This window comes from Canis aureus, chromosome 17, assembly GCF_053574225.1.
Source record: "Canis aureus isolate CA01 chromosome 17, VMU_Caureus_v.1.0, whole genome shotgun sequence".
In the NCBI taxonomy this organism is placed as follows: Eukaryota; Metazoa; Chordata; class Mammalia; order Carnivora; family Canidae; genus Canis; species Canis aureus.
Window position 1 is genome coordinate 12,040,225 of NC_135627.1, and position 22,916 is coordinate 12,063,140.

Here is a 22,916-nt window from a genome sequence, read left to right on the forward strand (position 1 = left end):
TCCCGCCAATCTACTCTTTCGATATTGGTGAGACGGTGCTATCATCAATCTATCCCATTATTAAGCCAGAAACCTCAGAACCTACCCTATTTGTTTCTCTCCCTCACAGCTTTGCCCTTTCTACCTGAAAAATATTTTTACTCATCCTTACTTCATTTTTTGGACGCTGGTCATTCTGAGTTCTCATACTTCTCATTCTTCCTTCTATTTCCTTGAAGAATTCAGCTCCTCCTCTTGCTACATATGAGGCTTCATCTATAGCTTCTGTTCATCTTGGATGTAATTCTCTTAGGGGATCCCTGGGTGGCGGTTTGGCGCCTGCCTTTGGCCCAGGGCGCGATCCTGGAGACCCGGGATCGAGTCCCACATCGGGCTCCCGGTGCATGGAGCCTGCTTCTCCCTCTGCCTGTGTCTCTGCCTCTCTCTCTCTCTCTCTGTGACTATCATGAATAAATAAATAAAATCTTTAAAAAAAAAAAAAAAAAAAAAAGAACTCACCTAGCACCTAGTCAACCCTACAAAGTTGACTCCATGATCTCTACCCCCAGCTCTGACCTTTCTGAGAGGGTGGTCTGTCCTCCACATTTAGCTGTATCACAGGTATCTTTGTTGTACATTCTAGAGTCATCTCAAGTTCAAATACATCTGTAGGGAACACCCTCTGCTTCTGTTTTTCTTTTTTCTTTTTTTTAAAGATTTTATTTATTCATTCATGATAGTCACAGAGAGAGAGAGAGAGAGAGAGGCAGAGACACAGGCAGAGGGAGAAGCAGGCTCCATGCAGGGAGCCCGATGTGGGATTCGATCCCGGGTCTCCAGGATCGCGACCTGGGCCAAAGGCAGGCGCCAAACCGCTGTGCCACCGAGGGATCCCTGCTTCTGTTTTTCACCTGTAGAGTCAACCCATTCATAAGGGACCCCTTCTTCCAATCCAGATCTAAATGCTGGGACCCATACCTCCAATGGGACATCTGGGATGCCACACTTGATGCCACTTTTCCAGACCACTGTGAGGCCTGCAGACCTACTTCTCACACTCAATAAGGGCAAGAGATAGGGAGATGGCAAGAGAGAACGGTATCCTCTCTCACACCCCAGAGGGTAAAGAAGATGGACATGAGAAATGAAGAGCCCAGTATGCTGTATCACAGGGTGCCAAAGCAAGATCACGTGTGAGGTTTTGGCTGACATATAGTAACCCCTGACAGACAAGTGTGCTATTAGAGTGTTTGAATACAGCAGTTTTTGTAGATAAATGCTCAAGATTTCCTGATATCAATGACAAGGCTAAGAAAACAGATTTGATTCATTGGTTATTCCCCTGAAACTTTCTTACCTTCATATTCTCTCCATCGAGAAGTTTTACATCTGCTCTTCACTCCAAAGCACATGATAATAAGCATTTTAACAGGAAGACACTGTGGCTTTTACAAGATTATAAGAGCAGATAAATATCATATCTTGTTAACTAGGTTGGTGTTTCTCTAAGAAATCATGTTTATTTAATAGAAGTGGAACAAGAATGTCCAGTTTGACCAGTCTTTCGGCTGCAGTTTTTGTTGTTTTTTTTTTTAACTTAACACACACACACACACACACACACACACACACACACACACACACACAGCTAAGAAAGCCACTATCAGAGACCTCCATCCTACCTTGAAATGTCAAATGATCCACCTTGTAATGCATAGGGGTAAAATGTACTCTCAATCACACCAACAGTCACAGAGGCGAAGTGTACTGAGACCACTGAGTATTTCTGCATTTTGAATTACTATTCTGTTGCTACCTGCTGTCTCTGCCTGTTGCTTACCTGCTGTCTCTGCCTTCTCACTTGTGCAAACTGAGAAAGCATCAGCTGCCGGTCAAGCAGCTCCATCCTTTGCTGTCTCTGGATGTCTACTGTGGCTCCCATCCCGATTCTGGCTTCAGTGGTGGGTTCTGGAGATGAGAAGATAGGCTCAAGTGTCCAAGAAAAGAACTTTGCCATCCATCTGGGAATGCAGAGCACCTGCTGGAGTTGGAACACTTTGCTGTTGTAGCAGATGCCTGATATCTGAAAGGAGAAAAGTCCAACTGGATTGTTTCAATGTAATGATATTAAAGAACATAGTAACACAGAAATCAATAACCATAAAATACTTCAGATGTGATTTTTCTTCATTTTAGTAGCACTGGGTGACGATCAAAACTCCTTCTAAGCTGCAGAATAGGAAGCAGTACAAATCAACAAAAATTTAGTCCGTGAACAAATTTGTTTTTATTAAGCTAGAAAAGACAGCAAAATTCTAACCACTTAACACTCAACGAACTGGTAAAATATTTAAAAAAACAATATTTTCTTAAAGCCATACGAGATCTGATTATCAAAAACACTTTCACAGTGTACTAACTCTGTGGTTACTCTTATTGGCAGATGGCCATCCGAGACAGGTACTGGCAGAAAACAACTTTAATGGCCAATGATGCGATCCAGCATATAATAAATTTATCACAAAATTAGACAATCTACATTTTGTTCTAATACATTTTTCAAGTACTGATTTTTCTAGTTTCAAAATCCTTAAAAAAAATAAAATCCTTGCCAATACTAATTCACAATTCTCTTTACAAATAAGCCTATTTTTCATCTTTAAGGTAATTTGTACAGTAATAGACATCTAAAGACTATGGTTTTCTAGGTTAAAATGAGTATGGCTATTCCTTTGTAAAAAAAAAAAAAAAACTAACAACTTGAATTTTGTGAATTTGATTTTGAGGATAAGAAGTTGAATTATTCTCACCAAGTTAGAATGTATTTGACAATGTGCTAATAGGAGAAAAGTACACTTTAATGTTTTCTTAATACAATTTAAATTAATTAGGCAAGAATTTGCTGAGCATCTACTATACCCCGGACACTGTTGCAGGCACTTAGAGGTCAGTGGAAGACAAGATCAACAAGGCCCTACTCACAGAGGTAATAGTGGTCAGTATGGAAAATTAGGGAATAAATGAGCAAACATCAAGCAAGTTCTGTGAAGAAAACAAGTGGCCTGGAGCAGGGACCGTCTGTAGGTCAGGTGTCAGGGAAGCTTTGGAGGAAGTGACATTTGAACAAAGCTCCTCAGGATAATGGGGTGGGTGCCAGGGATTTGAAGACTCAGAGGAAGAACCTTTCAGCCAGTGCAAACAGCACATGCGATGCAGCAATGGGCCTGGCAGCATCTATTCGAGATCTCAGTGGGATATCAAGTGGGCAGTCAGGTCTACACATCTGGAACTCAAGGGAAAACATAGCAGAGGTAAGGATTCGGGGCTCACAGGCACTGACGGTGGTTAAAGCCCTGGGATTAGGTAATGGCAAGGGCATGGGACAAACAGCAAAAGGGAGAAGAGGATGTAGATTCAACGCAGCAATTCTCTGTGCATGGACAGAGTGGGAGAGGCCAGTGATATCACCTGGAAGTGCTGCCAAGGGAGAGGAGAAAAACTAGGAGGGCTTGGTATCACCGAAGTGAAGAGAACAGTTTTAGGCTGGGAAAAGCCAGCTATGAACCATGCAGCTCCAGGTTCAACCAGGCCAGGGAGGAAAATGAGCACTGGATTTGGTGAAATGGAAGCCCTGATGACCTTGTAAGAACAGTTCTGGTGCAGTGGTAGGAGCAAAAGACAGACTGGGACAGCGAGAAGAGACGATATAGAGGACTTTTGGTTTCAAATCATTTGTATGCCACTTCTCTCAAAAACAATACAGAACAACAAAGAAAATGGAAACAAATTCCACACTCAATGAAACTAGAAGGCATCTACAATCCTGAACCACACTAACAAAATGGAAAACACGCTGAGTAATGGAAGTGATTTCTAATGGGAAGAAAGGTAAATCCAAATGCTGGCAAGGTCTCCTGGAGCTTAGAGAGCCTCATGGATTAGAGGCACCAAGGACTGTGAAGGCAGGAGGGAAGCAGAGTCCTCCTTAACTCTGCAGGAAGGAACCCTGAATCCTGCCCCTACCCAATGTAGCCCATATCCACCCTCTCTCCTTCTCAGGGAGAAGGTAAAAGCTCTGTAGGGTGTGAATCAAAGAGGCTTTGAAGTGGGCAGAGCCTGCCCAGTGGGGAGGCCCAGGGCTCTGCCCATAAGATTCCAGACAGAGAAGAGAGGCCCTCAGTGAAGGTCTCATAGAGATTCCAGAAAAAGACTATGGGGGGAGGTGGGGAGAACAGGACAGTATTTCAAGAGATAATAGTTAAGAGTTCTCCAGAATTTATAATAAAGAATGTAAACCTCAGATTGAAAATGCAAGAGTCCCAGAAAGGATAACAAAATGAAATTTATATCTAGATGCATTGTAGTGAAACAAAGAAAAAGTCCTTAAAAGTTACCAGAGATAAAACAGACTGCCTAGAAAGGAAAAACAATTATCTACAGAACAGCAAACTGTTACAACAAACAAACAAACAAACAAACACTAAAATGCATTTGGAGGGCAGCCCTGGTGGTGCAGTGGTTTAGCGACACCTTCAGCCCAGGGCGTGATCTGGGAGACCTAGGATCGAGTTCCACATGGGGCTCCCTGCATGCAGCCTGCTTCTCCCTCTGCCTGTGTCTCTGCCTCTCTCTCTCTGTGTGTGTGTCTCTCATGAATAAATAAATAAAATCTTTAAAAAAATAAATAAAATGCATTTGGAATATTTAAAGCTTAAGTTTAAAAAACATAATGTGAGAAGGAAGAAGCCAGACAAAAAATGCATACATTATATGATTCCACTTTTGTGAATGGATCAATCTGATCTATCTATCCAACTGTCTATCCATCCACACATCCATCCATACCAAGGGCAAAAACGAAGGAGTAAAGCATGAGGGTGATGACCATCTGTCCTGGGAGAGCTGTCACAGGAGCAAGAGGTGCCAAGAGGCTTTGGAGGCTGGCAGTACTCTGGCCTGTATGGGTTTTTATGGGTGTGTTCACTTTATAGTGACTTGTTTGGTTTCAAGACATTTATAGTTTATGAAATATTTGGGGTGTGTGTGTGTGTGTGTGTGTGTGTGTATCATTATAAAAAGATTTTAAAATAAATCAAAGGATCTAGAATGGCCAAAGTAATTTTAAAGAAACGTAATAAGGCTCATCAGATTTCAAGATATGATATAAAGTTTGAGTAATTAAAATAGTGTGGTCTTTATGTGGAGCTACTCAAATCGACCTAAAGAAGAGAGCATAGAAAGGCTTCGGAGGAGAAGGGCATGTGGTACCCAGCAGAAATGGTAAGTTAGAGGGAGCTCTACATCAGGATAAAGATAAAACATCCCCCCTTCCCAACATCATCTGTAAATTCCCAGAAACAAATAATTCACTGTACTTGAAATCTTTTTACACAAAATACAGAAGGCACATCTTTTTGACACTGAGATGGGAAGAATTTTTAAATAAGGACCAGATAGCACAAACTATAAAAGAAAACATACAGTTATTTACTTTATAATTTAAAAGCTATAGTATGCTAAAAGTTACCATAAGTGAAGCCAAAGGACAAGTAAGAGCCCAGAGAACACACTTAGAATCCTTGCTGCCAACAAAGGTAGTACTCAAAACACAGAACTATAAATTTCTCAGAGAAAGACAATCAATCCAACTTAAAAAGTGGATGAAAAGGCAATTTCAGAAAAGGAAATTCAAAAGGCCAACAAACACATGAAAAAGACGTTTACCCTCACTTGTTTTTAGGGAAATGTAATGTTAAATATAATAATTGGGAAAAAATGGAAAAATCTGGGATCAAGTTTTGGTGAGGACGAGGAGAACTCCAAATGCTCACAGTCCTGAGGGAAAGTAAAGTGGGACAAGCTCTCCAGAGAGCAATCTGATAGAACCTAAGCAGAGCTGAAGCCATGCTTTAGGGAATACTCAGCTGCAACATTGTATGTAACAGCTAGGAAATGCAAACAAAGTGTCCCCAGAAGAGGACTGGCTAAGGACTGGTTTATAAACATCAATTAAAATAAACTCAGTTTACATGTGTCAATATATTTTTAATATATCATACCTCCTTCTTTTTACAAGATTCCAAAGCACAAGATAATAGTATAGACTATTTATGGGTACAAACTTGCATCGTAAATACAGAAGCATGGAGGGTAGATTTTTCTATGACAGGATGGGGAAACAGAAGGGACGTGCAGGGGAGGCACTATCTGTGTGTGTGTGTATAAATTTTTTTTTTAATAAAGAAAGAGATAGTATGTTATGGCAAAAACACATAATGGACTGGAGGCAAGGATCAGAAATTCCTTTTCTAAAGATCTGGGTATGAAGGAAAACAGAAAATGGGACTGTATCACATTGATTTTGCTTAAGACAGCAGAATATTGTTATACACATAACAAAATATGAAAATAATTTATCAGATTAGAACTATGAGATTTGAATTATATAAAAAATTTAAAATTTTTGTTTTTTAGCTTCAAAGCCTCAACCATGAATGTGAATTTGTCCATTTCTTCCTTTAGTTCCCTTTTCATTTCTTGTCTGTGTTCAGAAACAGTTATTAGGTGCACATACACATATAATGGACCCTTTTATCATCACAAAGTGATCTTCTTTGTTTTTAGGATTACTCATAGAGAAATCTATTTTGTCAGGTATTAATGTGGCCATTTTGGCTTTTTGCTTCCATGATATATCTTTCTTTATCTTCTGACTTTTGACCTGTTTTGTATGTCTGTGTGTAAAGTTTGTCTTATTGACTACATATAGCAGCTCCTGGGTTTTCATTCCAGATTGACAATCTCTGCCTTTTGTCTTTTTTTTTAATTTTTTATTTATTTATGATAGTCACACAGAGAGAGAGAGAGAGGCAGAGACATAGGCAGAGGGAGAAGCAGGCTCCATGCTCCGGGAGCCCGACGTGGGATTCGATCCCGGGTCTCCAGGATCGCGCCCTGGGCCAAAGGCAGGCTCCAAACTGCTGCGCCACCCAGGGATCCCATCTGCCTTTTGAATGGAGTGTCTAGCTCTTCAGACTTACTGGGGTTACTCTGATATCGGTGGTCTTTGTTATTTGCTTTCTATTTGTCTCCTCTCTCTCTCTCTTTTTTTTTTTTTTTTTGTTCTTTGTTCCTCCTTTCCTACTTTCTTTTGTGTTAAGCTAACATTTTAGTATTTCACTTTCATTTGTTTATTGGGTTTTGTTTTGTTTTTAGCAATACTTCACTGCTTACTTTTCTTGTGTCTGTTCTGCAGATTACAATACCCACCTTTAACTTACCACAATATGCTTAGAGTTAATACTGAATTATTTCAAATAAATATAGCAAGCTTAAAAGAGTACAGTCTCACTTAACATCATCCCTGTCCCATATGACTTTTTTGTCTTATATATTACACCTATGTGCCTTATAAACCCAGCAATATGATATTATTTTTACTTTATGCAATCGTGTCTTTTAAAGAAGTTAGGAAAAAATAATGAAAATGCATAGCTGTTGCCTCTACTTAGGGAGTTCACAATTTATCTGGGGTTCATAATTTGGAGAGTGAGGGAGTGGTTCATAGGTTCTTTCAAGGAATTGATGAAAGCTAAAGACTTTCACTTTCCTGCCCGTGTCTACTCCTGTCCCCCACTATCATGTATATACACTCACCAAAATCATGTATTCAGTTTTATTTGGATCATTCTGTGAACAACTATGATAATTTATAACCCCAGTAATAAACAAATACACCACTGCAAATTCTGGCAGGGATAAAATAGGGCTTTTGTGCTTATTTGCTTGAATTTCATCCTAATGGTTCACTTCCTATTTGAATGTATGCTCTGGAAGAGGAAGAACTGTGGTTGGTTTTAATCAGTTTGGCTTCTGAACCTAGAATAGTGCCTGGTACATAGTAAGAACTCATTAAGTATTTGCTGGGAAAATGGCAAATGAATAAATGTTCTAAAAAAATACAGTATTTCATATTTCTTTTAAAGGAAACTGGAGGGATCCCTGGGTGGCGCAGCGGTTTGGCGCCTGCCTTTGGCCCAGGGCGCGATCCTGGAGACCTGGGATCGAATCCCACATCGGGCTCCCAGTGCATGGAGCCTGCTTCTCCCTCTGCCTGTGTCTCTGCCTCTCTCTCTCTCTCTGTGTGACTATCATTAAAAAAAAAAAGGAAACTGGAGAGTTGCCAACAGACACATTTTTGGTGCTAAGTTTCCACTTTCCTATGTTATACAAAGATAGAGTTCACCCGTCCATGCATTTGGTACACCAGCATGACCTCAAGTTGTCCACTAAATAAAGTACTATCCATAAATGTTTTAGGTATTCATAAAGGATTAAAATATGAAGAGTTTAAACAGTTTAGTTTCCTATAAATATTTGATAATCACCACCCTATTCTATGACAAGACTGGATAAGAATCACTATGTTAAATTTTCCCTGAGTTAAACCTCATTACTACTGAGAGCTTTCAGAGAATATCCACTTATTATTATGCTACCTTACATTTATACATTACTTTTAACTTTAATTTTCATTATCTCATAAACCTTTCATGTATTGGGACTTCTGAATGAGAGTTTTCTCGAAACACTCTGTTCGTGAAAAAAGAGGCGTTAAAAATAGACCATATGCTCAGATTTGCATGTCAAGAAGCCAGGGGAAACACTAACAGAGGGGCTCTGTAAGCCCTTAGAGCAGGAAATCAAAGGTCAAGCTGGCAGGCCCAACGATAACGGACAGAGTAGTAGCACTGGTCTCCGGAAGGCCAGGAGTGAGATCCAGGATGACCAGATATAGTGAAATGGAACAAGTGTCCGAGAAGGCCAGCTGGAGCCAAAATCAGAGCATTCAAGCAGCAGGAATCAGGAGCCCTGGCCTAGGAAAAGAAACTCAGAGGTCAGGAGACCAGAGAGCATTCTGGGCTACAGGCAGTTGAAAGCCTACACCAGAGAGCCAGGCCACAGCCCTGGGTTAGTGCTAGGAGGTGCCCATAAGCCAACAGAAGCTATTACCTCATAAATCTGAGTGTACAACAACAGGAGATTGTTTTCTTTGAGCCATTAACAAACATGGATGTCTTACATTTATTCTGATTTTTCAGATTATTAGTCTGTTTAGAAAGGAAATCATGAAATGAGAAGTAATTTAATTTGCTGGGTAGAAAATAGGTGAAACCCTCTTGCTTATAGAGAGTAAACCTCAAGTGTCCCCTGGTCCTGCTTAGCATTAGTATGAAACCACAGCAGACAAAGGTGAGAAACCATGACTGGGCAATGACATCCAGGTGTTTGATGATCTCTTTTTGCAGACAACCGTGGCTGAACAAAAACCTGCATGGCCAACTAGAAACCATGGTCCTGGAAATGTGGATCCCAACATAAATGTGGATCCCAACATTCAGAAGCCTATCATCTGGGACATCTGGGTGGCTCAGCAGTTGAACTTTTGGCTCAGGGTGTGATCCTAGAGTTCCGGGATTGAGTCCTGCATCGGGCTCTCTGTGTGGAGCCTGCTTTCTCCCTCTGCCTATGTCTCTGCCTCTCTGTGTGTCTCTCATGAATAAATAAATAAAATCTTAAAAAAAAATAAGCCTATCATTTAACAGAACAACAGAATAAACACGAGGAGCTGTTCTCCTGGGGAGAAAGCACTGCCTTCTTAAGACAGGGATGAACTAAGGGAACAAGCATCCTTTTGCATCATGCAGACCCCATGATACAGACTTCATATGTATTCCAGTCCTGAGGAAACCAGACTGACTGAGGTTTCTCATCTAACATTTATTCTTTCAACACATACTTACTCAACATTTATTATGTGCTAGGCTGTGTTCTAAATGCTGGGATACAGTAGGGAACAAAACAAAGAAAATCCCTGTTCTTAACAGACCTTACATTTACATATTCCTTTTCATCACTTAAAAAAAAAAAAAAAAAGAAGGAAGAAACTTTGGAATTATCTTTTTTTTTTTACCCAAAGAATATGTATACAAATTAGAGATGCCTAAAGTTATTTCTGCCATTTGTGATTAATTATGGAATGATTATTCTTTTCCTAACAGACAGAATCATGTGGCTTTAGCACTTATTGAAAGAGTCTTGCAATCTTGTTCTTTGTGAAGTGCAAAAATGATTCAGGTGAACTTCCTATAGCTCTCATCTCTTGTACTATCATCTTGAAGTATCTAATGAAAGCACTGGATATCTTGATTCTTGGGAGGTTACACTGGAATAGGAACAGAATTAATTAGACTGATCACAGAGTCTTTGTTTCTAAAGAAACTGTATTAGGAGGCTGCTTTAAATTTTTGCTTTCGGAAAATCATACATCAGGATTATCAGGTTAAGTGTGCAAAGCAGAAAACCACAAATAACAATAGCTTAAATACAACAGAAGTTTATTCTCCCTCATGTTATAAAGGCTCTATCTATCTTAGCTGCACTCCAGGTGGCAGAGGGAAGAAAATTAGGGAGGACAGGACAAAAGGCTACTTAAAGAAACCTTCCCAGAAGTCCCACCAATATGTGGGTTTACAGCTCACTGGCTAGGACACAGGATTTAGTGTGATGGCTATACCAAATGCAAAGGAAACTGGGAAGTGTGCTCTTTCGGTTGGAGGCACTGCTGCCCCAAATAAGATGAAGTTTCTGCTACTAAGTGAAATTACATCAGGAGACAACTAGAGTCTCTGGCACGTGCAAAAAGCCTTCATCAGGTGTTAAATATAAATACCTTTTAGTATTCCTTTTAACAAGGAGACCACCTCCCTTTATTTACTTAAAAACTCACTTCTTTTTTTTATTTAAATAAATTTTATTTATTTATTCATAAGAGACACACAGGGAGAGGTAGAGAGCAAGGCAGAGGGAGAAGCAGGCTCCCTGTGGGGACCTGACCCCAGAACTCCAGGATTATGCCCTGAGCCAAAGGCACACGCTCAACCACAGAGCCACCCAGGCGCCCTGATCACCCCCCCTGTAAAATTATATTCACTTTCATAAACTGATTCAAGAAACTAAAATTAAGGAGAAAATAGGCTTATTCTGAAGCTTGCTTCTTTTTTTTCTAAGATTTTATTTATAAATAAATAAATAAATAAATAAATAAATAAATAAATAAAATACACAGAGAGGAGAGAGAGAGAGAGGCAGAGATACAGGCAGAGGGAGAAGCAGGCTCCATGCAGGGAGCCCATTGTGGGACTTGATCCCCGGTCTCTAGGATCACGCCCTCAGCTGAAGGCGGAGCTAAACCTCTGAGCCACCCGGGCTGCCCAGCTTGTTTCTTATATTGGTCTCAAAATAGCAAAATAAAAATGAATGTGAAAATGGAGAATGATGTATGAATTTGTAGATACAGACTCAATGGTGAAAAACTCCATGCTTTCTAAGGCAAGAACAAGACAAGGATATTTATTCACCACTTTTATTTAACATTGTGTTAGAGGTCTTAGCTAGTGCAGTAAGATTTTTAAAAAAAGGCACAAGGATAGAAAGAAGTAAAACACATAAACAAAACATATTTCCTGATGACATGATCATGCATGTAGAAAACCCTAAAGAATCCGACAAAAAAGCTACCAAAAGTAATAAATATAGCCAAATTACAGGACAAAATAGCAATATACATAAATCAACTGCATTTCTATATATCAGCAACAATTGGGATAAAAATTGTAAAAACAGCTCCATTTAAAATAGAATCAAAACCCACAAATGCTGAGGAATACATTTAATAAAAGAAATGCAAGGCCACGGGATCCCTGGGTGGCGCAGCGGTTTGGCGCCTGCCTTTGGCCCAGGGCGCGATCCTGGAGACCCGGGATCGGATCCCACGTCGGGCTCCCGGTGCATGGAGCCTGCTTCTCCCTCTGCCTGTGTCTCTGCCTCTCTCTCTCTCTCTCTCTCTCTGTGACTATCATGAATAAATAAATAAAATCTTTAAAAAAAAAAAAAAAAAAGAAATGCAAGGCCTATACACTGAAAATCTAAAAACTGTAAAGGGGGAATTAAAGACTTGCTAAATAAATGTGGAAATATACCATGTTTGTGGATTGGAAGACCCAATATTATTAAAATGCTTCTATTTAGTTATCTATTACTGAATAACAAATTACTCAAAACTCAGTGGCTTAAAGCACTAAGCACTGGTTACACACACAGTTTACAAGGGTCAGACACCTGAGGGCGGCTTCATTGGATGGTTGTGGTTCAAGGTTTCTCACCAGGCTGTAGTCAAAGACGTCAGCCTATCTGCATTCATCTAAAGTTTGCGCTAGATGAACTGGAGGATCAGCTTCCAAGGTGGCTCCAACACATAACTGGCACATTAGTGCTGATTGCTGGCAGGAGGCCACAATTCTTTGCCATGTGGACCTCTCCATATTGCTGCTTCAGTGTCTCTGGGACATGGCAGCTGGCTTTCCCCAGAGCAAACGATCTAAGAGGGAGCAGGATGGAAGTATCCATGTTTATACAACCTGCTTTTAGGAGTACACACCATCAGTTCCACCACCGTGAATTGCTAAGTATAGCCCTCACTCTAGAAGGGGAAATTAAACTCCATTTTTTGAATTATAAAAGGAGTTGTGGGCATATTTTAAAATCATCACAATGGTAGCTCTCTCCTATTGATCTATAGTTTCAATGCAATCCCAAATAAAATCTTAACTGCCTTTTTACATTTTAATTAATTAATTAATTAAAATTTTAAAAGATTTTATTTATTCATGAGAGACGGCGGGGGGGGGGGGGGGGGGGGGGAGGGCAGAGACACAGGCAGAGGGAGAAGCAGGCCCCATGTAGGGAGGCTGACGTGGGACTCAATCCCGGGTCTCCAGGATCACGCCCTGAGCTAAATAAAGGCAGCGCTAAACCACTGAGCCACCCAGGCTGCCCTGCCTTTTTTTAAAAAGAAATTATAAGCTAATTTAAAAGTACATTTTTCCAAATGTACTCAATGTTCCAAAAATAGCTAAGCCTGTTTTGAAAAGTAAGAACAATGTTACCTGATTTCAACTTAACATAAAGCAAAAGTACTCAAAACAACAGAGTACTGGCATAAGGACAGACATATAAAGCCTTGGAATAAAAAAGAAAGTCATGAAATAGACCCACACTGTCAACTGATTTTCAACAAAAGTGTCAAGGTAATGAAAGGAGCAAAGAGGGATCCCTGGGTGGCGCAGCCTTTGGCCCAGGGCGCGATCCTGGAGACCCGGGATCGAATCCCACATCAGGCTCCCGGTGCATGGAGCCTGCTTCTCCCTCTGCCTATGTCTCTGCCTCTCTCTCTCTCTCTCTCTGTGACTATCATAAATAAATAAAAATTAAAAAAAATTGAAAGGAGCAAAGAGTTTCTTCAACAAATAATGATGGAATGATGCTACATATCGGTATGAAAGAAAATAAATCTCAACCCTTACCTCACAAGAATTACACTCAGATGGGATCTTAGACTTAAATGTAATAGCAAAAACTATTACATTCTAGAAGAAAATACAGAATAAAATCTTTGTGTCATTGGATTAGGAAAGATTTCTTAAATAAGACTTCAAAAGCAGAAGCTATTTTAAAAATTGAAGACTGAATTAATCAGGATGAAAAACTTTTGTCTATAATAGTTAGGGAAACAAAGAAGCAAGCCACAGACTGGAATAAAATTTTTACAAAATATATTCAACAAAGGGCTTATATCCAGAATATAAAAAGAATTCTTTTAACTCAATTATGAGACAAATGTAACCTAATGAAAAAGTGTGTAAAATATCTGAACAAATACCTCATAAAGGAAGCTACAAAAATGGTCAGTAGGCACAAGAAAAGATGTTCAAACCACTAGTTATTAGAGAAATGCAAATTAAAGCCACAAGTAACACTACATGCCAACTAGAATGGCTCACGTTAAAACCACTGACAAGGCCAAGTGTTAGGTAGCAGGGATGTGGACCAACTGGAACTCTCATGTATAGATGATGGAAATGGAAAATGGTACAGCCACTTGGTAAAATTGTATTGTTATTTTATAATGTTAAACATACGTTTATCACATGACCCAGCAATTCTCCTCCTGGGTATTCACCCAAGAGATGTAGAAGTCTATTATGCCCACACAAAAACGTATGGACAGATGTTCACAGCAGCATTACTCAGAACAACTCAAACCTGGAAGCAACCAAAATGCCCATCCACTGGTGTATGGACAAGTTGTGGTACAACCATACTATAGATTAGTACTTGTAGTAACAAGGACTGAGAGTAATAATAAAACAAAGATCAATCTCAAAAACATTATGTTAAGTGAAAGAAGTAAAACACAAAGGGCTCATACTATACAATTTCAACTATATGAAACTTTAGAAAAGGCAAAAGTATAATGACATCAAGAATATGAGTGGTTACCTGGGGATGGCAGTTGGGTGAGACAACAGAATACAAAAATAAAAGGAATGAAATAATGTTCAAAGTGAGCGGACTGTTTTCTACCTTGATTGTCACGTTAGTTACATGACTATAAAATTATCTGCACTGTAGGGGTGATTACATGATACAATTACCAAAATTCACCAAACTGTACACTTAAAACTGGTGAATTTTATTGTATATAAATAACACTTTACTAAGCAAAAGGCAAAAAAGTTTTCACAGGAAAATGAATGTGAAGATCTAGATATCTAGATATCTCTAGATCCATAAATCTTTTCAATTTCATAAAAGAGGTAGAACTTTAGCAGACTAAAACCAATCTTCAGCAACAAAAACTTCTGGTATCTTAAAAATGTTCCCAGCTAATATGAACTAACATGAGAATTTTCTGATAATAAGCTATACCATTGTTTATAATTAACAAATTCAAAATCACATGCATTCATTTACCATAGTCCTTTCCTACAGGTTATAATCAAGTTAGAAGAGAAGTATCAACACAATCAGTCTCAAAGAGGAAGGAACATTGGATGCTTCTATTAAAAAAAAAAAAAAAACACCTGGGTGGCTCAGCAGTTGAGCATCTGCCTTCGGCTCAGGGCGTGATCCCAGGGTCCAGGATCGAGTCCTGCATCAGGCTCCCTGTGAGGAGCCTGCTTCTCCCTCTGCCTATGTCTCTGCCTCTCTCTGTGTCTCTCATGAATATATGAAAAAAAAATATTTTTAAAAATAAAATAAAAATGTAAAAACCGTTTAAAGAGCCAAAATTGAAAGCCTTGTCTCTTGATAGGAAAACAATGTGAAGACCCTGTGGGAAAATGATCTGTGCTGAAACGGTCATGATAATCTACCAGAGATCATCTAAAATTTAAAAGTATGGGTGTTTTCTTGGTAATCTTATCTTGATCTTCCTTTCTTTGACCAGCAGCACTACTGAACCAGGTTAATGTATTTTAAATCATCCTTTAAACTTTTTCAAAGCCATTTTAAAATTTCATTTTCTTGTACATGATAATGCCAGAAACACAAGGCAATGAACTGTTTGCTAAAAGGTGGGGTCTGAGCTGCATTTTTTATCCATCACACGGAGGACAAGTTAAATACCTTGATCCTACAAGAGCAAGTACAGCTAAATGCTGCAGTCTGCACATCAGGAGGGTAGTAGAGGCTGTCAATGGGATAACATTTTCTTGGATATTGTTAAGCCCACAAAATACATAACTAAGGCTATGGAAATTTGAGATGTGTCTTTGGCACCTGTGGGTACTTTAAAAATTTCTTCATATTCAGGATCTCCCTCCAGAATCCTGTCTACGTTGATGATGAACAGGGCCTCATCTTAGCAGTATAGTCAAGGGAAGATCTAAGGATAGCTTTGTGAGTGTCTTGTGGTTGAAAGAGACATGGAGGAGTGCCTTGAAAGGTACAGTGGGAGACACTGGACCCATGGACTGAGACCAGAACACCTGGCCTTTGGTCCTAGTGACATCATCCATCAGTTGTACAATCTGAACTTTAGCCACTCCATCTTTGAAATCTTTAAAATGGGAAGCCCAGTTTCTCTACCACAGTAGAGATAACCTAACAAGGCAGTATGCACTGAAAGTATCCTGATGGTCACAAAATATTAGTGTTTAACAGCACAGAAATTATTTTGTGAATTTTGTTAATACCGAATTTTGAAATTCTATGATTTTTTATAGAATGTAGATAAAATGTCATTGTGTTAGGCACTGGGGATTATAAAGAATAGTGTATAATTCCTAAATTGAAAGATAGGGCTGACTCAGAAAAAGCTTCAGAGTCAGGACTTAAATGAATAAGATTTTGCTAGGAAAAGAAGGAATCTAGCAGTGAAAGAAGGGATACAGTTGGAAGAAACTGCGTATGGTTATACAAATCTACCTCTTAAGAGCATAAACACTATTGCTAGAAGACCTGCTTTTGAATTCTGTCACTACTACTTATTAGCTTGTGTTCTTAACAAATCACTTCATCCTCTGTGCCTTAGTTTCATCTAATAGTCCCTACTTCATTAGGTTTTTACAAGTGCTAATTAAGATCATACTTATAGAGTGCTTAGAAAAGAGCTGTATTAGTCTGATTTCTCTCGGCTACACTGTGTTAACAAATTATCCCAAATTTCAGCAGCCTAGAGCAAACACTTCCTTCACACTCATCGTGCATGTCAGCCACGACCACGCTCCATGTGTCTCCTTCATTCCAAGGTCTGGGCTGAAGGAGTAGCTTCTATCTGGCACATGCTTTTCTCACGGCAAAGGGAACAGAGGAAAGGTGGAACAGTGCAGCAACTCTTAAAACTTCTGCTTGAGAAGCACTCATCACTTCTCACATTTCAGTGGCGAATGTAAGTCACAGTGTAAAGCCTGATGTTAACAGAGCACGCAGAGGTCCTGCATGGAGGCCCCCAGTACAGAGGGGCTGCAAATATTTTGAACAAACAAAAATATTTGAATGAATAACAATCTATCACAAGTGCATGTACACAGTAAGTGCTATGTGTTTGTTAAGGAAAAATTAGTGACTGCACAGTGGCACAGAATCCTGAGACAGGACAAGATGTTCAGAAAAAGTTAAACTTAGTCAGTTTCTTTGAAGTATATGGTGCATAGGGGTTAGATTGGTACACGAGGAGAACAAATTTTGAAAGGAGGCTAGGTTTTTACCTATAGGTAAAAAATTAATTGCAACAATAAAAACTCTACACCTATATTTTATAAGGCACTTCTGTGACAGTTTTATCAGGACATTGGCAATAATATTTTCTTTTGCAATGAACATGTAAAAATTAAAGTCTACTGGTCACTTCCTCCCTGTAGATACCTGATAGGACATTTGTACTGTCAGCCCTGGATTGAGCTACAACTGTTATGCCAGGGCAGAGGACAGAAGGTTTTTTTTTCAGTAGGTCCTGGCTACCTGTGGTCAGGATGGGGGATGGGGGCAGAGTGAGGGGGTACAGAGAGGGCACTAAGAGAGAAGGAATGAGTGACTCCATATAAGAGAGAAACTGTGCACGTGCACGTGTGTGTGTGTGAGTGATGCACAATGGGCTGATGAGCACTCCATTTGATGGTGGAATTATAAATGCCACATTAACCATAAGAAGGTGAAAGCAGCCTCTACAGCTGGATACTTCCTGGGAAGTAACTAATGTTTTCCTTCTATAAGTGGCCTTCCACAAGCCCAGCCAACCCTCACAGCTCCAACAAGCCTTGACATCCCTCTGCTATGTCTGTCCTCATTTCAGTGAACTGCTGGAACTAATCTCAATCCTTAAAGTTCCACTGAAAACTTTGGGTATCGTGGTAGTTACCTGACACACTCTACTGTACCGTTCTTTGGTCAATCCAGAGAAGAAATATAAGGGAAGAAAGAAAAAGGAAAAGGAAGCATGAAGAGAAGAACAAGACATGAAAAGCACAGAAAGGAACAGAGGACCCCACACACATTCCCATTCACCAGAGAGCAGTCAGGTCTCTAAAACTTACTCCACACAAGTCTGGATTTCCACCGATGATGCTAGTTTCATAAGCTTTCCCCTTAATGGTCCACCATGACTTAGAAAGGCAACCAACGTAAGGTTCTGTTTGATGCTTTTTCTTTTACAGTTACCATAAGACAATGTTTTATATTTTTTCTTTTAAACTATTGTGGATAGAAGAGAAAAAAGTAATCACAGCCCACAAATGAGGCATCCTGACTCCTACAAGATTGCTCACTTTTCCCTTCCTCTTTTCTATGATTTACAAAGATTAATAAGACTTCTATAATCTCCCATCGTCGTGAAGTTTTTTGTTTGAAAAGCTTTAAAGATCCCTACTGTCTATAGAAAAAATACACAGACACCATATTCAGACTCCTAAATAATCTGGTGTTGATCTATGTTTCTAATCTCTTTATTGGGTAGGACAGATTTTTTTTTTTCACATTCAGGTTGCTTGATCACAAGATAAAGCCTGGTATATTGTACAGAACAGGGAATGAACAAAGGAAATGGGTAGGTTGTGAAGGGGAGCTGAAGGGGAAAAGCCTAGAGTCCAAGAAATACAGGCCTGTCTGCTATCTAGCCCCCAAACAGCTTGAAAGAGGACCAAATGATGATAAATATGTGAACTGTAAAAAGAAAATTGGCAAAAGTAGGCTCTTTCTGTTTTAATCATTCCAGAATCAGCTCAGGCCCCAGACTTCAACTTTCGAGAATCCGGGTACATCCCAGTGGTAATGACTCACTACTATGATTCATACGATGGCAGAAAATGAAGAAGTGCAGGGATATGGACAGCCCAGAGGTTCTCTGCAGAACCACAAAAATAACTTAAATAAAATTCAATAAGTAAACAATACATTCTTTAAGGAAAAGAAGTGTTAATATGTAACATGATTAGAGAACCTGTGACAATGTGAAGAGTGTTCCTGATCTTTGAAGGTCTCTTACCAAAGATACTGAGAAGATGAGTCAAACAATGGGGAGAAGATGACAGAAGGAGGTAGATAAGAACATCATCAAAGTTCATGCTTAAACGGAGACATTTACCCTTGGCTGCTGTCGCCAAGCTTTCCAATTACAGTTTTGCAGTCTTTCACGGAAACAATCGTATTTTAAATATTAAGTGGTGGTATTAAAAACCAGAATTTCCAAAGGAGGGACGACTCAACATAAAATACGTATCAGTGTTATATGTGATTAATCTCAGAATGATTTTTATCTGTAATCCTGAATACTCCTGACGCTTTCTGGACAGCAGGCAGAATTTCTGACGGATCACAGAATGGAACTGAAGAAGGACAGTTGTTAGTTGCCTGTCAGGCAACTGGTGAGCTGAACACTTTCCCCCTCTAACCCAGGAAAGAAATTTGGTCCTCGTTTTTCTCCGTGACATCACTGAACACAGAAAGTGGGCTTCCACCTAGAAAGTACTGTCTTGACTATAATCTATCAATCTCTCTTTCAATCAGTGAGGTATTTTATTATTTTTTTAAAAGATTCTATTTACTTATTTGAGACAGAGAGTGCATGTGAGCATGAGCTGAGGGGGGCAGAGGGAGAGGCAGAAGCAGGCTCCCCACTGAGCAGGGAGCCTGACATGGGGCTCGATACCAGAACCCTGGGATCATGACCTGAGCAGAAGGTAGACACTTAGCTAACTGAGACACTCAGGTGCCCAATCAATGAGGTATTCTAAAGTTATATATTCAGAAATATTTACAATCATGTAAGAATAAGTGACATAAGGAGAGATAAGAGCTAGCCTAACCAAAATAAACCCACCAATAACTAAATAAAATAAAGCTGAGGCTGGCAGCTTTCCAGAAAACCATGAGTAAAGTTTGTGGTTTCTATGACAGCAGATACACATGACTTATGTTTTACACAAATGTCTTTAAAAAAAAAAAAAGGCTCTTTCTCTTAATAAACACTTAATTGCCAGATTGAAATAAAATCACTTCCTTAACACACACAGTATGTCAGGAGAATTATTGATTTCAATGCTGAAAGGTGAAATTTCATTAGCAGGTTTCCTAACATTCTTCCAGAATGTTGAATGCCATCTGTGCATTTCTTCATGATAGTAAGAATTATTTTCTTTTTAGTATTTTATTTAGCATAAAAAAAAGGGAAGTCACTTGATTTATATGGGAAGAGGAGAGGAGAAGTCACGTTGAGCAACAGACATCTGGCTGTGGCTTTGTGGATCTCAGAATTTAATTCTACAATCAGTAGAGTGTAAAACAAACATTTACAAATAATTTTAATTCCCTCTTTTATAATTATCCTTATCTAAAGTGTACTATATTAAATATTTCATAATAAGAACATGGCTTTCTGGAAAAAGTCAGAAATAAAATATTCATTAAATTTATAACTAGCACCAACATTAGAGCATAAAGGAAAACTGGCTATGATTATCCTGATATTAATCATTGTAAATATATGTAGTATCATCTAATTGTGGTGGAATAATAATGAAAAGTAAAAGTGATATGAAAATTTATCAGATTTGTGTTCATGGTAGGTCAACATTGGCTGAATTAATCACTATAAAAAGTGAAATCTCAGTTGACTCAGAAGAATTCATTAATGGGGGATTATTTAAGTGCTAAACTTTGGGAATTATATTCCAAATACTGAGCAATTTTACTTACTCTCCTTAAACAAGAGTTTTTTATGTTAAAAATTTATTATTGTGGAGCCTGGGTGGCTGAGTCAGTTAAGGGTCTGACTCTTGATTTCTGCTCAGGTCATGATCTCAGGGTTGTGAATTCAAGGCCCATGCTTAAAAGTCTCTCTCTCCCTCTCCTTCTGCCCTACCCTCACTTCTTTCTTAAAAAAAAAAAAAAATGTTAAACTTCTGATTCTTAAAAAAAAAAAATTTCCAACAATTCCATATACATCATCCAGTGCTCATTACAAGACATTGGTTAACAATACTGGAATTAAAATAAAAACGTAATTTTAAAAAAAGCAAAAAAATGAAATTTAAACAAGTATCTACCACCTGTTAAGCATGTGTACTGGAAAAGACTACACCACAACATGAATATTTTAGATTTTAAAAAGACTACAAAGACATAACAATAAGGCAACATCCAATTCTAGAGCTCTGAATGTCACAAATTTAAACTTTCTATGGTGATAGCAAGCATCTAATTTAAAACCAGAAGTCTGAGAATAGAGAAATAAAATGAGATGTCTTAAAACAAATGTCACATAATGAGTTATTAAAGAAGAGTTTGGGTAATAAGAGCCAATCAATCAACAGTAAACTAACACAATGAAATGGAATACAGTCTGGTACTTCTCAAATTCTTAAGTGCTTTAGGAAAATATCCAAAAACAGGGCTCAAGACCATTCACTGCTAAGAGAAACACAATGTATTATGAAATAAATGGTGGGCTGTCATGGCACTTACATTGTGAGAGCAATAGGCTATCTATCTATTGTTGGCAGGCTGGCGGAGTAACTGTTAATCAAGCTGGCAGTTTCAAGTGGGAGCAGATCAGGCCGAGGAGAGCCTGGTGATCTTGCCCCACAGACCGAATCTGACCTCACACTGTCACCAAGTCACTATAAAGTCTTAGGAGCACCAAGTGGCTTGGAGAGTTTAAAGACCACATAATGGAGGTCAGTGCTGTGGTCTTAAAGGCCTGGGTATCGGAGATGGATTTTGATGGAGGGAAAAACAAAGTGACTTCAACTTTCAAAATGTGGGCTGGCAGTTTGGAGAACAAAGGACTAAACTGTATATGAAAAGACTGAACATAGAAAAGAAATGATACAGAGCACATAAATGAGGGAGAGAAATGAGCAGTCCTAACATAATGACACAGGGGCCCCAATCCCACTCACCAGAGCAGACAAGAATAAATCATGATAACTTACTGACAATGCCTGTAGGAGAGGGCATGGTTATTTCCAAATCCTTCCCCTGCGATGTTATATACACCATAATGAATCCTTTCTGCAATTTTCTTAGTCTTTCCCAAGAAAGAAATTAAAACTGTATTCCATATACATAACTATAAACTTATTTTTATACAAATTTGGGAGTGCAAATTTAAGTCATAAATGAAAGATAAAGCCCAACTTCATATTCTAGATGTCTTTTTAAATATCTCATAAACTGATCAGTTTAACACAAATGCTTAAGAAAATGAAATGAATTAAATTAAATTTAAAAGAGTGGAAGGGGGATGAGTGAGATGAAGGCATTTTTGCACATGGGTGAGGACACGACCTGATCCTTGAGTTCATCCCTGCTGCTGCCCTGGCTGCGCACCCCGATGATTCTCCTGCCAGTTCCAGCCCACCTGACTTTCCATTTCGCCTTATTTTTCCCTTTGCATGACAATGTCTCCTTATAAAACAAACAGAACATCTCTTGCTATTTTTAGTAAATCCAACTTCATTTTTTTGGTCATTTTTTTCCTACTAGGAGTTCGACTCATTAAGGTAATTTTTAAAAACACTAACAAAAAACTCAGCTAAAACTTTCATCAAAATTACCTTGAAAACTGAGACAAACTGCCCCTCATCTCAACTGCTTGTATAACTGTCCCCTTTGCATTAATAAGGGAGCAGCACAGAGATGGAACTGACATAGTTAAAAGAAAGTTGGAGACAACTGAATGTGAGCCATAATCCAAACATGACATTTTTCCTAAAGTTGCTTCAGAAAAGAGAAAGAATAGGGGGAAGGGAAATCACACTTACAAGTCCACTTATGGCTACAATCCAGATGTAGGAACCAGAGGTGAAAAGCTACAAAAGAAAAAAAAAGGCAACTAGAAATGAAATTGAACCGCCAGTTACAGCATACTTTTGTTTTTACAAAATTACGGTGATAATCATTGAAGTATTATTCAAATATATCTCTTAATATAAACAAGTAGAAAATTAATAAATATCAATTCTGTCATCCAAAAGAAAATGATATATTATTATTATTTTCTTTTTTTTAACCAAGCTCTCAGCTTTTCCGTAGCCTAA

The 22,916-nt window shown here is 38.8% G+C and overlaps 1 protein-coding gene and 1 long non-coding RNA gene across 3 annotated transcripts in view; one reads left to right on the forward strand and one right to left on the reverse strand.

Moving 5' to 3' along the window:
• UBAC2 (UBA domain containing 2) overlaps window positions 1-22,916 on the reverse strand; it is a 179,017-nt gene that overhangs the window by 42,914 nt on the left and 113,187 nt on the right. For both annotated transcript variants that reach the window (XM_077855095.1, XM_077855096.1), the window contains exons 6-7: window positions 22,641-22,688; window positions 1,820-2,062 (exon numbers count right to left, since the gene is read on the reverse strand). In XM_077855095.1, coding sequence (XP_077711221.1) covers window positions 1,820-2,062; window positions 22,641-22,688 — 291 coding nt within the window. The remainder of the gene's footprint in view (window positions 1-1,819; window positions 2,063-22,640; window positions 22,689-22,916) is intronic.
• Window positions 3,157-9,568, forward strand: LOC144287787 (uncharacterized). Its single transcript, XR_013355539.1, has 2 exons — window positions 3,157-3,290; window positions 9,288-9,568. It is a non-coding gene; the product is annotated as an uncharacterized LOC144287787 (long non-coding RNA).